Source organism: Chelonoidis abingdonii, chromosome 1, assembly GCF_003597395.2.
Source record: "Chelonoidis abingdonii isolate Lonesome George chromosome 1, CheloAbing_2.0, whole genome shotgun sequence".
Lineage (NCBI taxonomy): Eukaryota > Metazoa > Chordata > Testudines > Testudinidae > Chelonoidis > Chelonoidis abingdonii.
Window position 1 is genome coordinate 155,453,294 of NC_133769.1, and position 18,298 is coordinate 155,471,591.

General features: G+C 41.0%; 1 protein-coding gene across 4 annotated transcripts in view; it reads left to right on the forward strand.

Moving 5' to 3' along the window:
* SPAG17 (sperm associated antigen 17) overlaps nucleotides 1-18,298 on the forward strand; it is a 301,346-nt gene that overhangs the window by 89,214 nt on the left and 193,834 nt on the right. For all 4 annotated transcript variants that reach the window (XR_004372764.2, XM_032773620.2, XM_075071732.1 and 1 more), the window contains exons 4-7: nucleotides 10,719-10,850; nucleotides 12,691-12,895; nucleotides 14,826-15,020; nucleotides 16,902-17,083. Coding sequence is in view for 3 of the 4 variants with exons in the window: in XM_032773620.2 (XP_032629511.1) it covers nucleotides 10,719-10,850; nucleotides 12,691-12,895; nucleotides 14,826-15,020; nucleotides 16,902-17,083 (714 nt within the window). In the remaining variant the exon portion in view is untranslated. The remainder of the gene's footprint in view (nucleotides 1-10,718; nucleotides 10,851-12,690; nucleotides 12,896-14,825; nucleotides 15,021-16,901; nucleotides 17,084-18,298) is intronic.

Sequence of the window (18,298 nt, forward strand, 5' to 3'; positions counted from 1 at the left end):
CTGACGTTGTCAACACCTCGCGTACTCTCTGCACGCAGCATTAGTACACAGAGGTGAATTACAGTACTCAAGGTAATTATTTAATTTACTTCATCTTTCACTGTCGGGGGGGAAGAGCTGACAGCTGTTCCTGACCACGCAGACCCGTGTATTAAGCTACGACATTGGCGCTCAGCAGATGCAAATAGTTTTCAGAGACTGCTGTGGGACTGGTAGTGAGTCCTCATTACCCTCCCTCCTCCCTCCATGAGCATCGTTTGAGCTCTGGCTTCCCCTTTACGTGTCACGCACCGCTGTCGTATCTGGCGTTTATTTTTCACACGCTTGGCTTTCCTGTTCTTACGGAGCTCTGATAAAATAGATTTGTTCACCTACGAGCGATCAGATCTAGATCTCCGTAAGGTTCAATGCGAGCTCTTTTGCATTTGACTGCGATTGCCACCTGTGCTGATCAGAGCTGGACCGTGAAGCAGGAATGTCATTCTAAGGTCTCGGGCTTTCCGTTTACGGCACTCCGCATCCGAGTTCGGATTGCGGACCAGTCGTGGTGCAGTGGTGCACTGTGGGATTACCTCTAGGAGGCCAGATAATGCAATTTCTGTCCACACGAACCCTAATCCGCGTTTCACTTGTCGAAGAATTTAGCGCTACTCCTCTCGTCTGGGAGGAGTTCCGAAATCGATTTAAGGAGCCGTTTAACTCGATATTAATGACGACGTCGTGTGAACGGGTACAGCGTTAAATCGGTATATCGGCCATTAAACCGATTTAAAGTCGCAGTGTAGACCTGGCCTGAATCCTGAGTCACATGGTAGTGTATAGCTGTGTGGTTCAACACACCATGCTACACATCAGAAAGCTACAGGCATGGCTAGCATCTGTGTATACCCCAAGTCAATGTCATCTGACAAGGTAGTTCAAGTGCCAATGTCAGTTTTGTCATCTCTGGATTGGTGGATAGACCCTCTGAATCTCTGTGTGGGAGTCCCCCTTAGCGCCTCCCCCCTGCTACCGTCCTCACTTTAGTCACAGATGCATCAGACCTGGGTTGAGTGGCTCATATGGGGTCCCAGTAGACTCAGCATCTCTTGGCACCTCAGGATCTATTGACTCTCATAAATGAAATGTCAGAGTTAAGAGCTGTGCAACTAGCCTGTTCAGCCTTCTCCCACATATAGCAGGAAAGCACTTGTTGATTCTAACAGACTTACTCTGCCATCGTGTTTTACATGAAAAGACAGGGAGGGGCATGGTCGACCTTGCTGTGTCAGAAACCAATCTGCTTCTGGGATTTTTGCATAACATAACCAATTAAATTAATCTCAAGGTAGCTTATCTTTCAAGGAAAGAGAACACGTTGGTGGACCAACTGAGCAGGACCTTCTCCAACCACGAGTGATCTATATGTCTGAACACTGCCAGGTCCATCTTCCTGCACTGGGAAACTCCCCAGATGGACTTATTTGCACCAAAGACCAACAGAAAATACCATTGGTTTTACTTTCAGGGAGGTCTCAGCCCAGGCTCTTTGACAGATGTGTTTCTACTTCCCTGAAAAATCCTCTCTTGTATGCCTTCCCTCTGATTCTCTTGCTGCACAGGGTTTTGTGCAAAGTCAAACAAGTCAATGCTCATCTCATCCTTCTAACACCAACATTGCCTCAACAATACTGGTTCTCAATTCTGCTATCCTTGTCAATGAAACCTCCACTGCCTCTCCTGCTGGATTCAGATGTAATTTCTCAGGATCAAGGTTGCCTCATGGTATGGATATTTCATGGTTAATGCCTGGCAAGATATCCTGTTCTTAGGATGTCCAGGAAGTACTTCTCAGTAATAGAAAATCCTCAACAAGATGCACTTACCTGGGTAAATGAAAGCACTTCTCTGTTTGGTCCCAGCAGAAAGACATACCTCCAGAGCATGCTCCCCCGAGCCTCGTTGTGGACTATCTTCTTGATCTGAAACATCAGAGTTAAGCAAGTAGCTCTATAAAGGTACACCTTGCTTCCATCTCAGCTTTTCATACCTCAGTGGATGGTAGATCCCTGTTCTACAACCAGTTGTTATCCAGTCCTTAAAAAGCTTGATATAAAAAGTTATATTCATATAGCAAGATCCTAATCCCTTCCCCCCTCCCCTGGGGGGGTCTGAACATGGTGCTAACAAAGTTAATGAGATTGCCATTTGAACCTCTTGCAACTTGCTCTCCTTGCTTCACCTCTCTTGAAGGTAGCATTCTTAATGGTCATTACCTCCGCCAGAAAGGTGAGTGAGTTGAGGGACCTAGTGTCAGAACCTTCCTATACAGTTTTCCACAAGGACAAACTTTATCTCTGCCCTCATCCAAAATTTCTCTTCAAGGTCATTTCTGATGTCCATGTTAACGAGACAGTGTATTTGCCAACATTCTTCCTGAAACCCTGTGTGGATAGAGAAGAGGAGAGGCTTCATTCAGTGAGTGTGAGAAGCTCTCTAGCTTTCTGTCTGGACCAAATTAAGTTCTTTAGATCCTCCACACAGTTGTTTGTTGCAGTTGTAGACAGCATTAAGGGCCAACCAGTCTCCACTCAGAATCTCATCCTGGATCTCATCATGCATTTGTTTATGCTACCAGTTAGCCATGGTATCTTTGCCAGCTAGAGTACTGGCCCATTCTGCTAGAGCACAGACAATGTCAGCAGCTTTCTTGGTGCATGTTGTGATCTTAGATATTTGCAGAGCAGCGAGTTGGTCATCAGTCCACTCTTTTGCTTCTCATTATGCCATTTCCCATCAGTCCAGGGACAACTCCAATTTTGGATTGGTTGTTCTTCAGTCACTATTCAGGTAGACTTCAAGCCTACCTCCATATTTGTCTGCTTGTGAGTCACCTACACTGGAATGGACATGTGCAAGCACTTGAAGAATTAAAAAGTTACTAGCCTTTTTATAACTGTTGTTCTTCGAGATGCGTTGCACATGTCCATTCCACAAACTGCTCTCCTTCCCTTCTCTATCAGAGTCTGTCCAGAGATAGCTCCACCCTTTATACTCAAGCTGCCCCAACAGGTACTGCTTAGGGAAAAAAATCTCTGACCATCATGTGCTGGGCATGTACTGTAGTGGAACGGGCATGCACAAAACATCTTGAAGAACAAGAGTTACAAAAGGGTTAGTAACTGCTTTTCTTGTTACATGCACCTCCAGTTAGTTCTTTATTTTTTAAATTATGGAATACTATATTTATTATATGACTATAAGTCAGTATACTATAATTTGAGGGAACAGCATCTTTGAAGTAAAAGTGGGAAGGCTAACCCAAACAATTGAGTCTTAAGGAAGGAGTTGAAGGAGGAGAATTAAGGTTGCATGGCTCACAGAGACAGGCAAAGGGAGAAGAATGAAAGAGGGTACAGAGTTACTGGTGGGAGAAGATCAGGGGTATGACAAGTCATGTTGAGCTTTTGGAGCATAGGGCAAAAGCAGGCTCTGAGTTGTGTTTTTATGTTTTAAATTTCTATAAAGAGCTGCTTACTTCATTTTGGTAACACTGTCACTGCTGTGTATAATTTCATTTCAAAACAGATTAAGTAGTCCCAAAGGTGGGTTATATCTATAAAGATCTAGATACCAGATGAACAAGTGAAAAGTATACAGATGTCACCTACTGTGGCTATTCTTTAGACCGAGTAGAGAGCAAAATTCCATTTTCCTGAAGATTTTGAGAATTTGAAATTTGGTTTAATACCAGTTAGAAACCAATGAGTATTTTGAAATTTGCAGCAAATAAAATTGAAAAAAAAATTCAGATCAACTGAAATATTTTATTTTGATTTTGATGGATTGTATTTTATTATACCCGAAGCCCAGACTGTTATATGGCTCAGAAGAGTCTCTTCAGAGGAACACCATTGAGTCAGAGTGTGATAGGTTTTGGGGATTGCTTTTAGGTGGCACCAAAATACTTGTACATTGTGTCTCACATCTCTGCACAATGAAGGACAGTAGCTCAGTGTCTTTCACTAGTGAAGTCTGGGGAGAAGAAGTTTGCCTTCAGGTGCAGCTTCCCCTCACAAAAGTGTCCTCAGAAAGCTTACAGCGCAGTGCAAGATACCATCATGTAAATCAAGGTTCAGAAGCATTCATAGCAAGTAGCCAGCACAGAGGATCATGCTTTATCACCACTTTATCAACTGATACTAACAGAGGTAGTAGTGGAGACCATCTGACAGCCAGGTATTCAGTTTTTGTATTAGATTATGTAGTTTTAAGGATTGGAGCTCCTGATTTAGGTATTTTGTGCTCAAGACCCTTTTCAGCGAAGGCAGTGAGGTCTCTGGTCGTTCATCACCACCTCTGAAAGGGAATTCCAAAGTCTTGAGCCAGTTGCCAAGAAAGCTGTATGTCCCAGCTCTCATGAATTTGATCTTCAATGTTGAAAATTTCATAATTCCATCATAAGTGTAACTGGAGGTGGTAAGATATGATTCCCCACTCTGAACCTTAGCGTCCAAAAGATGGGGTACCTGCATGAACCCCTCTAAGCTTAATTACTAGCTTAGAAATGATAGAGCTGCCACCACCCAAAAATATAGTGTTTTGGGACACTTTCTGGCCCCTAAACCCTTCCCTGGGGGACCCCAGACCCAAACCCACCCTTGGGTCTCACAACAAAGGAAATAAACCATTCCCCCTCCTTTCTTCCTCCCAGACTCCCCTCCGGTAACACTGGGAGATCCCTGTGATTCAACTCCTGAACTTAAAACAGAGAGGAAATTCACCTTCCCCCTCCTTCTCCCCCTCCAGACTCTCCCTGAGAGAGAGACAGTGATCTAAAACAGAGAGAAATCAGGCTTTCCTCCCCCTTCTCTCCTTTTCCACAAATTCCCTGGTGATTGCAGACCCCCCCCTTGGGTCTACACAAGAAAAAAAAATCAATCAGGTATAAAAAAGAAAAGCTTTAATAAGGAAAAAAGTAAAATATCTCTGTAAAATCTAAGATAGGAAATGTGACAGGCTTTCGCTTATAGACCTAGAGAGAATCCCCCCTAGCACAAATACAAGTTGCAGCAAACAGATACATCCTTCCACAAATCCATTGCTATAAGAAACAATCAAAACGACTAAACCGCCTTTCTAACTGGTCTTACTAAATGAACGAAGCAGGCTGTTTCAGAAAATTTGGAGAGTCTGTATACCGTCTGGTCCTCTCAGAACCCAGAGAGAACAAAGAAAAACAAAAACCAACAAGGCTTCCCTCCCCGAGATGAAGTATCTTGTCCTGATGTCCCTGGCAGGTGTTCCAGGTTATGAGCTAGTTAACCTTTACAGGTAAAAGACATAACCTTAACCATCTGTTCTGCAGGAGGTCATTACCTTTGGACCACAGATGTTCTTTTAGTAGCTTGTCCAAAGTAAATTGCTTTCTTGAAATTAACCCAGTTTCTATAGAAAACCAGTGGCTCAGTAGCCAGTATTGCTCAGAAAGCAGGCTGCTGTGTTACCTTTTAAAAATCAGTGCATTCATTCCCAAGTACAATAGCACAGCCTGAAATCACAAAGGCTTGGATCTGTGTGCATGTTCATGTACATCAGTAGGGACAGGGCCTTTTTGCCAGCAAAACTGTTTTGGCAACCAGAGTCACTTGAATTTCTACAAACACCTAGGATCAAAAGAATTCCTTAGGCTATGTCATATTCATCTCATGTTCCTATTACGCCTCTGGCTTCAAGCAGATGAAGCGTCTCCACGTACCTTCCGTTTCGGCAAGTCGTTCAGTTTCCGAGCGTGCCAACGATCTTCCACAGCTCCCCTTCTACTACCTGAGGAGGGTTTCCAGAAGAGATGTGGCAATCGGTGTTCTCAATGTGCAGATGACAGAACAAACCCATGGTTCTCAGCTGCATGAGTGTGATGGTGCTAGACTGGAGTTAGCAAATACAATTCATAGGAAGATGTGCCAGCACTGGACATGCGTACTGGGGACGGTGGTGGAATCTCCATCCTTAGAGGTTTTTAAAGCCCGGCTTGACAAAGCTCTGGCTGGGATGATTTAGTTGGTGTTGGTCCTGCTTTGAGCAGGGGATTGGACTAGATGACCTCCTGAGGTCTCTTCCAACCCTAATATTCTATGATCCTGTGTTGTTTTCGGGCAGCCTCATTTTCGCTTGCCTTCAGGTGTCCATCTTATTGCTATTCTGGTGATGGAATCAGTTTCTAGCTGCAACACATGACCGATCTATCTCTAATGCCTCCTGGCAATGATGGTGCTTAGATCCTCTTGGCCGCACTGTGTCAGTAATTCTTGGTTTGGGAATGTTTTGGGCCAAAAGATAGAGGATTTTTCTGAGGGAGGTTGGAGGGAATGAAAATAGTTTGGACATGCCATACTCTCTCATTCCCCAGCATTCTGCACTATAAAGTAGTGTTGAAAGTATGCAGCTCTGATAAATCTTGAGTTTCGTTTTGATGTCTTATTTTGATGATTTCCAGACTATATTTAAGCCCCTGACGGTGTTCCTGGCTTTATTGATTTTGTTCCGGATGTCCTGGCTTGTTCCACCATCCTGGCTGATGATGCTGCCCAAGTATGTGAATGTTTCTACATTGGAGAGAAAATAATCCTCTCTACGTATTGGTGATGGTGAGGCAATATGAAAGGTCATGATATCTGTCTTATTATGGTTGATTTTCAGTCCAATTTGGTGGCTGAATGCGTTGATTTGAGTTGTTTTTTTCTTGTATACGGTGTTGGGTATGTAATAGGAGAGCAACATCCATCTGCGAAGTCCAGATGTTCAAGGGATGAGAAGAGCGTCCATTTAATGCCTCCTGACATGTATTCTGTTGTACACAACATTACTCTGTCAATGGCAATGTTGAAGAGGATTGCAGACCTGGCACACCCCTGACGTACTCCTGTTTTGACTTAAAAATTGAGCTCACTGTGATCAACACTGCATGTAAAGTTGAAATAGAAGCTTTTGATGACACTGATTATATGGAAAGATATTCCATATGCGTGCAGAATCCACCATAGGCTGATCCTGTGAATGCTATCAAAAGTCTTTTCAAAGTCCATGAAATTTATGTAGAGTTGCTGTTGCCATTCTAAGCACTGTTCTATTATGTTTCGTAGAGTGAAGATCTGGTCTGTGCATCCTCGCCCATTCTGAAAACCAGCTTGCTCTTTTCTGAGAACACTATCAACTGCCTCTGATATATGCTGGACTATGATCTTACACAATACTTTGCTTGGCACAGATAAAAGTGTGATACCACGCCAGTTATTACAATCACTGAGAGTTCCTTTCTTTGGTATCTTCACTACAACCCCATAGGTCCACTTATCTGGCACTTTTTGCTTTTCCCAGACTGATGTAAATAAGGGGCCAGGATAGATGCAGCTAATTTAGGACTTACCTTGAACAATTCTGCATTCAAGTTATCTTTCCTCGAGCTTTCCCATTTTTTAAGGATTTGATGCCTTGTGCGATCTCCTCCTTAGTTGGGGTATCTGTGTTGATATCCAGGAGGCAGAAGAAGATCTTGATGTTTGCTTCCTCTTTAAGTGTCTCCCTGTTCAGCAATTCTTTGAAATGCTCTGTACTAGGCTATGTACTGAATTGATATTTAAGGACAGATTTTCTCAAAGGAGTGAGATGGAGGGACAAACTTCCTTGTATGGGACCCACCTTCCATGAAAGGTAGAAGAGGCTGAGCATTGCTCATACATAGAGAGATCACAGTTGTGACATGCAAACACGCCGCAGTGAATCTGATCATTAGAAATAGCTACTGGTGGAAATGGTGACACCGAGAACCATACAGTGGCTTGCCTGCCTGGTTCAAAGGTGATGGGTACATCCAGACAAACTTCTTATGAGTTCTGAGCAAGAGTCTGTGGTTGTGGTACATTTTGGTAGCAATGGTGTAGGAGAGAAGTACTAGAAGTTAAATTTAGATTACTAAGGAAAAGATTTAAGGCCAGGGTCCCTGTGCAGCTTCTCTGTAATACTTTCAATTCCAGGCATTTTATATTAATATGTTGCAAAAGTTGATATTCGCCATATTTGCCACATGCTAAACAGGTTAATCATTTCGGGGGGGAAAAAACACTTGCCCCGGCAAAACCAGTAAAAATCTTCTAATACATTTTTGTTTGGTAGCTTTGACCAATAAACACCACATTTAAGGCATTGAAATTAACTTAAACAGGAAAACTGTAGTTATAGTCATGTTGCAGTGTTTCAGGTTCTGTGCAAATGATGATACTGCTTGACAATTCCACATCATATCCCATCTAAATGTACATAAAATAAACATTCAAATGAAATATTGGGGGGAGTACAGTAAACTACAAAAATGTGACCTTTTTTGAAGAATTGCCACACATCTATTTGAACTATTAATAAAACAGCAACTGTCACTAGGCCGGTTACTTTATGTAGTTTTTGGGAAGCCTTCCAGGATTTCCCCATTTCCCCTCTGCAGTGTTTCAAGGACTCTGCTTTGCATGCCCGAGCCTTCTAGTTAGGCAGTCGGGATGTGACATTCCCTGCTTGGACTAGCTCCAGCTGAATATTATTCATTACAATTGACCAATAGATTTTAGGGTGCCGGTCCCACCTGCAGTTCTCTAAGTCCTTCCATTATCTGTTTCTTACTGAGGTGTTAATCTATCTCAGAAGTCATCAGAAGCCTTTCCAATGATTTTAATCAGAGTTGGGTTGGGCCCTAACTGAAACAGTGGCAAAGGTATATTATGCAGTGCAAAGCAAAATTGACAGTAGCTGTCACTTATTTTTCTATTCATGCAGTAAGCTTAATGCCAGATTTACTGGTGTTCGGTTTTTGTTTGTTATGTAAGCAAGTGTTTCTGTGGTTTTGTCTCCCTCTTCTGAGTTCCAGAAAAGCTGGACTATATTCTAGAGGTCTGCTTGGACCTAATTTTAAAGCCCAACCTGTACCTGAACCTGACCCGAGAGCTTCAAATAGTTTTCAGAACCCACTTGACCTAAACCCAACACTTCACACCAAATCTGCGTCAGTACTACTGTCTCATCTTTGGGTTTTGTCTGGTGGAAGCTTCCTGCTTGCCCCCCATTCGCAACCCATCTCCGGCCACTTTCTGCTTTTGGGGGCAGCACAGTGGTGGCTGTGTACCCTGCTCCTGCTGGATGATACCACCTCATTCTGCTGTGTGTGCTGCCGAGGGAAAAAGCACTGTGACTTTTCGGCACACCCCACAGCACATGCAGCACAATGAAGTGGCGGTGGCTGGCAGAAATAGGGCATGTAGCTGTTACCATGCCAACTCCATGGGCTGGAGGAAATGATTGGAGATGGCCCAACCCAAGCCTGAGAGGGTGGGCTGTTTTCAGACCTGACTTGACCTCAATCTCAGCAGTGTCCCATAGGGTTCAGGTCAGTTTGCAAAGCTCTACCTTGTTCCTCCTCCTATGGTATGAAATAATAGTTTGGTCCATTTCAGCTTCAGTTACATTTTGGCTTAGTTTGATCCATAGAGTCATTCATAGTAAGAGGCAGAATTTTCTTTCTCCTCTCTTTCACTTGGCGGAAGAAACTCCTCAGAAACTGAACAAGAAACCATGAAAGCCCAAGGTCAATGGTATTGTCTGTCAGACAAGACACAGTTCAGCAAGATGCAGCATGCACTTTCATTGTCTGAATCTGAGCAAGTAAAATAGACACCATATGTACCCAAGTGTAATTGCTCCAAGGGTGGGAAAAAAGAAACATGTCAGAATATTTGAGTAACACCTAATTCAGCCCAAGGTTATACATAAATCTGATGCTTGCTTAGAAACAAAAGTAGGAAAATATTATGGCTGGATTCCTCTTCAGCAGTGCATCCTACATAGGTGAACTTTATTAGAGAGAAAACAGAAGTGAAAAGAAACATGTAACAACTTTTTATGGCGTTTTGTCCTTTTTTTTTTTTTTTTTTGCACTAAATAAAGTGGTTATGAGGCTCCAAGGAAAACAGCCCAGATGTTAGTGAGTTGTATGAAATTTAGTGGCAGCAGGCTGTAAAAAACATAGTCATAAAACAGCCTGTCAGTGTCACACATCTGGACAATGCAGCTGTATGTTCCTGCTGCTGTCATCACCTGAGGAAAACTCAATAGCCTTATTTCACATAAATTAGGCTATGTAGTACCAGCCAAATCAACATTAAACAAAGAGAGGGTGTCTTTGCACCAGTATAGCCCAGCTCAAATTGCCAACAAGCAGTTTGTATCTTTCAGTCAGGGTTAGTAACTCAGACACTAGCCATTTTATAAACAGTAGCCCAGACTATCCCAGTTGGTTTGGTATCTATTCAATACTATTTAATTTATAACTCTCTAAGTTGCTGTTAATATCACTCCACTATTTAAAACCTAATAGTGGATGTTTTTACAACATTAACTGGATATCTGTATACTCCTAAAATGAAAAGTAGAATGTTGCCCCCATCTCAGCTTGTGTGTAGTGTGACAGTGAGCAGCACTCCAGCTGATTAGCAAGAAGGACCTGAGAGCCAAGGAGTGGGGATAGGCTGTTACTGGTGTTGGGTCAGTTTTTGAAAGTATGACTTAGGATGGCCCTCTTATTGTGAGCCACATACTTTAAATGTGAAATATCAGTCCGCCTTGTCAGCACACACAGTGTATGCCAACTTTTATATTGAAACTGTATGAATAATAACTCTTTCTTCACCTCTCTGCAGGTGATAGAGGCAGCCAAAGCCATTCTGGATAGTGGAGAGCAGCTTCCTGTAACACTGGTTGGAAAACTATTGAAATTTCAGCTGCTTTGCATCAAACAGAAGGACCTGCAGAGAAGAGCCGCTGAAAAGAAGGTACTCTTGTGTGCTGTAGGGAGGATGTTCCCAACTTTATGAAGGCAATTCCATTCCCTCCAGATCACATAGTCAAATGTTGCCCAAGTAAATTCAACTTCTGTCCCTGCTACTATTAGAAAATATTTTCCAATAAATGCATTTTAACTGAGGCGAAACTAAAAACAAACCAAATAGACTATTCTTTTTTATTAAGTCTGTAAAATAGTTAACTCCTTAAATATTCATTCCTGAGTACTGGAATGGTGGGACAGGAGAAAGAAAAACAGAAAGGGAGCAAAGTTAATACACAAGTCCTTTTTAGAGGAATGAGATGGAAATAACTGCTTTTACTAATTATAAAGAAGATTGGAATTATAGGGGAAGACATCAGAAGAAACAAATTGGATACAAATGCAGGACAGCTAGGTGCTGCAGTGTATGTAAAAGGTTAAAGAATAAGCAAATGAGACTACAGAACGTAAGGAAATATTAAACTGGAAAAAAAATAGTAGCAAAGGACTCTGAAGGTGTTGAAAAACATCTAGAGCTCTTTGTTCAAAACCAGACAAGTTCAGTGTCTACTGTGTTCGGGACTTAATTCTAGGAAATGACCCAGATACAATAAATAAGGCAGTGTTTTGTGAACATTCTAGAACTGACAATTGTATAATCTGACTCTATGTGTTCATTGGGTTAGGAACCCAAAGCTGTAGCACAAAAAGATGGGGTTTACAAAAGTCTGAAGTGGAATTAAGTTGAAATGAGATGTAGAAAACTGGTTGGAATCCACCAATCCTCTAGATAGCGTTAAGAGTCTCTCGAAGACATGTCTGAATGGTTTAAAAGGAGCACATGTGTGGGTGCTTAGCATCGGACTGAGAAGGAAGAGAGTAAAAGGAGGCAGAATCTCTGGTTTCCAATCTGAACTAAAAGACAATGGCTACAGCCAGAAAGGCTGCTTCTTCTGCAGCATCCAGCAAAACAATTGAGTATGGTAAATGATACCAATTACACAGAGTGCCGAGAGCTTTTCTTGCTGCTTGTACGCCCTTCAACATGACACCATGAGAGGGCAAAAAAAGAAGAGAAAAATCGAATGTACCTTTTAAAATATCTATTTAATCTAATCTGGGGCCACAAACACTAAATAGCCTTAGTTTTAAGTATATGATTATGGCACTACAGGTGACACCATCCCTGCAATTTTTTATATATATACTGTCCACTTTAGCTCTATTTTAATATAGTTTTTGTCCGGGAATTATCTAATGATTCATTAGTATCCTGTGTGAAATGAATTTAGTGCTCTCAGTCCCAGTTCATAGTGGATGGATGTTCACATCAAAGAAAAGACCGACAGAGTTGGCACCAATTGATTCCATAGTTGGCAGTTTCAATAGAGACGCTAAGGACTGAACCAGCCTTAGAGTCTGAACTTCTTGATCAGCCACAGTTCCCTCCTGGTCCACAGGGAAGTTTGCACTGCTGCTGCAAGTGCTGTACCTGCTCTGAAGCTTAAAGCATCAGAGGGCATTAGTTTCCAGTGCTGTATCAATCCACCTTTCACCAGCACCAATTTCACTCATTTTTAAAAAATCATAGTTATTTTCTCATATATACCCTATTGTTTTAGCATGAAGCCTTGGCACTGCTATTTAATAGGAATATAATAAACTGAAGAGTGTGAGAAGGGAGAAAGGGTGGAGCTCAAGACAGCTGCATCAAAACAAAATCCTGAAGGGTCGGAGGGAAAAATATTCAAATAAATATATTCAAACAGTAAAGTTTTACTACAGTCAACCATTTGTTCTGTATATGCTTAGACTAATAGGTGAGATTAGTTTGTTAATTTTACCAGGCAGCAGAAGAGCGAGAGAAGGAGAAAGAAAAAGACAAAGGGAAAGCTAAACCTCCTGGCAAGAAGGAAAAGCCACCTAGTGCCAAATCTGCAGGAAAAGGAGGGAAGGAAAAGAAAACTGAAGCAATACCAACAGCAACTACTATTAAAAAGGACACCACACTAAAGCGACGGGGAGAAGAGGAGGAAGATGAAAAATATTTGGGTATGTGAGGCATGCAAATACACGGCTGATCAACTCACTCAAAGAGCATTTAAAAGTCTTGAAACCTACCTGCTGATTCAAGACTCTAATGTATTCCCTTTACAAAGATTAAAACTAATTATAAGTCAAGAAAGAAAGTAGTTACATTTACCTCCATATCCATGAGGCAATCTTCTCCTTATGTTATTAAATATCAAAAGCTGTACAAGTTAATAATGTGCTAACCAGTTCTGAGAAATATCGTATTCCTGAACCGTAGCGGACGTATGCAGAATTGATCCCTTTATGAGGCAAGGCTCACTGTATATTGCACTTTGTTTCCTACAACATATAGTAGAACCTCAGAGTTACGAACACCAGAGTTATGAACTGACCAGTCAACCACACACCTCATTTGGAACCAGAAGTGCACAATCAGGCAGCAGCAGAGACCGAAAAAAAAAGCAAATACAGTATAGTACTATGTTAAAAGTAAGCTACTAAAAAAAATAAAGGGAAAGCAGCATTTTTCTTCTGCACAGTAAAGTTTCAAAGCTGTATTAAGTCAATATTCAGTTGTAAACTTTTGAAAGAACAATCATAATGTTTTGTTCAGAGTTGCAAATGTGAAAGTAGAATTAATTATATTGTAAAAATAAGAATGGATTAAAGAAATGTTGTCTGCACCTTTAAGCAAAATTGTTGGAATGTTGCAATCCAGGTGTCAGGAACACAGACATTAGCATAGAACAATTGCAGCGTTTAAGGGCAATTGGAAAAGTATTAGCCTTAGATCGATACCAATCAGTAAGGACATGGAATATGCATGCTGTGTCACAGGTGGTTTATCCTGTCTGTTGCTTTCTTTGTCCCTTTGTCTAAACTCCTGCCCTTTCATCTGTATAAATAAGATCGTTTGTGTCTTGTATGGTACTCACATTATCTGGTTGTATTAGCAGAGCGCTGTGCTAATAAAACAGAGTGGTCTGACAAACTGTGAGTCCTGAGTCTAACTTTGACACAAACAACCTCCATTCCCCAAGTGTTCCTAACTGAGATTCTGCTGTACTGTTTTTCAGTTTACTAGTGGATCAAGATGGTGTCTAGAAAGCTCTGCCTCATTCAGTACATATATTCACTTCATTTTCTCCTGAGCAGTAAACTCTGCTATACATGTATGAGCACTGCTGCCTTCTTTCATTTAGAACACTTGGAGATTATTAAAAAGCATTTTAACTGTGTAAAAACACACTCCTGCACATGTTCAAACTATAACTGACAAACCAAAAGAACTTGGGCAAATCAAAAATCCATTTTTCACCAGAACACTGAAAAGTGCCTATCCTCCCACAGGACCCATCCTGCCACATTTCAGCTTCTTACCCTTATGCACTTAGGTGCTAAATCAAAGTCAAAGACTTTTTATGTTGTGGAAAATGTTCCTTTTCCATTTCCCTCACTCTCAAAACCAGCTCAACTATTTTTGTACATAGTTACCTAAAAAATTCACTGTTGGGCAATAACTTTCATGTACCATATGCTCAGTAAGAACGTGATAGCACTCCATGTTTTTGAAACTAAACTGGCTCTCTATTAAGAGAGCTATTTACAAAGATGCTGCATCTGTAGCTAGCACTCTTGCCATGTGCAAACATACTGGCTTCCTGGTGCCTCCTCCAAATTCTTCACTTCTGCAAGCTGTGCTCCTTCCTACAAGTTCCATGCAGGTTACTACAGAAACCAGTTGGAAAATTTCAGTCTAAAAGATGAAAGTTCAAAAAATGGCGTGCATCAGAACAAAAAGAGTTACAATAGAAATATTTGTGCAACCTTAAATATAGCTGTTGCTATGCAATTGAGCTACAATATACTTTAATATAGCAGCTGAAATGATCTATTCTAATCTGCTCTCTTTTTGTAATGTGACTGATGATTTCGATATTTTGAACAGATGATGAACCAGATGATGGTGCCCAATATTACTTCATAATTTGGGGTTTCCACAACCCTCAGTTACTGCCTGTACTGTCTGAGCTTGGGGTCAGTATCTCAAATGTAATTAAGATTTCTTCTGAAAATTACGAGCCATTGCAGACATACTTGGGAGCAGCTAAACTGCAAGAAGAATCATTACTTACACCTGAAGGTAAGCTAGTGCTAGGACAAATATCCTTTATAAAATCCTAAATATTCTATTTTTAAAATTTTATTTAAATTCTTATCCATGCTTAGCATTGTGTTATCTGAGTGCCTGTGTTCTCTTTTTAAAATGTTTTAAATATCTAGGCCTACAGGAGGAAATGAGCTGAATATTTGTATGCTACCACTTAGGAGTCAGCCAGTTATCTTCTTTGATGCTTGTCACTAGTGCTGGTACTTGCTTTGCCTTGTAATCCCCATGAGATGTACTATGATATCACAACTATTGGAGATGGAAAATTTTCTTGTCCAATATTTACAGAAGAAGAGATTCAACAATATTTTTCTCCTCTTAATATTCTTCCTCACTCCCTTCTTTTCCCAGTTTTCTAGATCTTACATTGAAGAATAATTAATTAGTGGCATCTAGCCCACCTGTCACTTTGGAAAAATTGATACAGTATTAGTATAAATGAAACTTATACATCAAAAATTTCAATGAAAGGACTCCAGATTTTGAATAAATTGTCTGTCAAGCCTCTTAAAACATTTATCAGCTGCAGGAACTGAAGATGCATCTCAAGCTCTTTAAGACTGATGAAGTCAAAGAATCAATTGGTGAAATCAAAGAATAAATCCTGTAACTGGATTCATTCAACAGAATTAAAGTGCCATGAATTGTCAGTATATTTGTATGTCCTTCCAGCATGACTGTGAACCACTGATAACTACTCTCTGGGAACAGTTTTCCAACCAGTTTTGTACCCACCTTATAGTAGCTCCATGTAGGTTGCATTTCCCTAATTTGTTTATGAGAAGGTCACGCGAGACAGTATCAAAAGCTTTACTAAAGTCAAGATATACCACATCTACCACTTCCCCCGTCCCCAAAGCTTGTTACCCTGTCAACGAAAGCTATCGGGTTGGTTTGACATACTCCCACTGCATTGTATCATATTCAACATATAAACATCTGTACCTGATACTCAGATATAATTTTCCAATTCACATTGCTTTGATAACAACCCTTGAGCAACATCAGTAGATGGAGGTGCCTTAGTTGAGGAAGGATAGTCCAGGGTTCTCTTCATGGCTGCCACAGAATCCTTGTGTGGCCTTGGGAAAGGTAATAGACCAAACATTTCAGAACAGTCCACTACCGTATTTTTGGGGTTATCAACTTTAGATGCCTCTGGATCACTGGAGTTATACCAGGGATAAATTTAGCCCCAGTCCTGATTTTTAGAGGTGCTGAGCATCCAGAACTCCAAAGCATTTGCAGCTGCAGATTCTCAGCAACTCCAACAATCAGGCCATGATCCCAGACTGAGGTTGCAGGGCTGGCATTTAGAAAAAACATTTTTTTTCTCATTATCCAGGTACATTTGAAATTTGATCTTTACAATACAATAAACATGGAAACCTGCACTGACGTTTCTACTTTCATTGATGAAATGTACTTTAATCTCTCTTTGTGTCTTAGTTTCAACATCTATAAAATGTAGATAACAACACTTATCTACCTCACATTTAAAGAACAGTTGCTAGTTTAGGCCCAAGGCATTTTGATAAGTATAACCTTAGATTTTGGATTTCAGGCATTTATTTGTTGTTTCTTCAAGTGCAACGTCCTATGAAGTTTTTACCTCCTTACATTTTTGTTTTGTATTTACAACCTTAAGTTGGGCTTGACCTCAGATATTTTTCTGGGAATTTGTTTAAGAATGGGAATTTTTTGAAGAACACTTTGGGTAGAGTAGACCAACCTGCAATTCATGTTTCCTTGTCAATATTCCAGAAATATGTCTCAGACTCACTATTCCCATGTAAAAGGGAGATGTTGGGATACAAATATACTATAATTTATCTAATAACGATGCATTTATAGTTGTAGAAGCTGAAAAAAGGAAGAAAGCTAAAGCCATCAAAGATTTGGAAATGTTCTGGAAATACTTGGAGCCAATTCTGAACACTGGGAAACATGGATCAACTCTCTTTGATGTTGCCAGACTTCATCACATAGTAAAGGAAAATATCTTTCCCCCAGATTGGACTAATAGTGACATGATGGTCAGTAATTTCCTCTTTCACAATGAGCTGCTAGTTTTTATAGCATTTAACACCAATTTAAATACGGTGGGAATTTGAGCTGTGTGTCTGTAAAACTTGGAACTGGACTGATTGGTTTACAGGGCATACAAACTATGCCTGTGGAGATTTTTATCTCCTTGAATGAAAGCCATTTATTTTCCACGCCGTATAAACTTGCTGGGTGTATCTATAGGGCTTCTATGTTCTTTGAACCAGTGTTTTAGATAGTGAGTTTCTAAACCGTGAGCCATGGTTGCAGAGTTTGTGATCTCTTTGAAGTCTAATAGTAAACAAATTCATAGCTTCCACACACTCCTCATTAGAGGTTCAAACATCAGTATTGAGTAACTCCAAAATTATATTGCCAGCTCTTTAACAGTAGATCTGTGTCCTAGATCTCATTGAGGGCAAATGAAAATAAAGGAATAATAAAACAAATGTGGAATTTCTGTGCAAGCCATTGTTGAGATATGATGTTCTAATGCACATCCCGCATTGCCTCTGGGGGGGTCAGCCCCAAAGTATGCTTTAAATGCAGTACACAATTATGGCCACCAACCCTCTTTCTTAAAGACCAATCACCCAGTAGAAGCCAACCAGCACTTCTTTAATCCACAGAGGTGCCCCAGCTCAGAACTCTTCCCCTACATTTTTTGTCTTTATTCTTCTGCAGATTAAATTCTCTTTTTCAGAGAATCATAGAATATCAGGTTTGCAAGGGACCTCAGGAGGTCATCTAGTCCAACCCCCTGCTCAAATCAGGACCAATCCTCAACTAAATATCCAACCTAGACCTCCCCCACTGCAACTTGAGACCATTGCTTCTTGTTCTGTCATTTGCCACCACTGAGAACAGCCTACCTCCTTCCCCTTTGGAACTCCCCTTCAGGTAACTGAAGGCTGCTAATAAATGCCGCCTCACTCTTCTCTTCTGCAGACTAAATAATCCCAGCTCCCTGAGCCTCAACTTGTAAGTCATGTGCCCCAGCCCCCTAATTATTTTTGTTGCCCTCTGCTGGGCTCTCTCCAATTTGTCCACACCCCTTCTGTAGTGGGGGTACCAAAACTGGACACAGTACTCTAGGTGTGGCCTCACCAGTGCCAAATAGAGGGGAATAATCACTTCCCTCAATCTGCTGGCAATGCTGCTACTAATACAACCCAATATGCCATTGGCCTTCTTGACAATAAGGG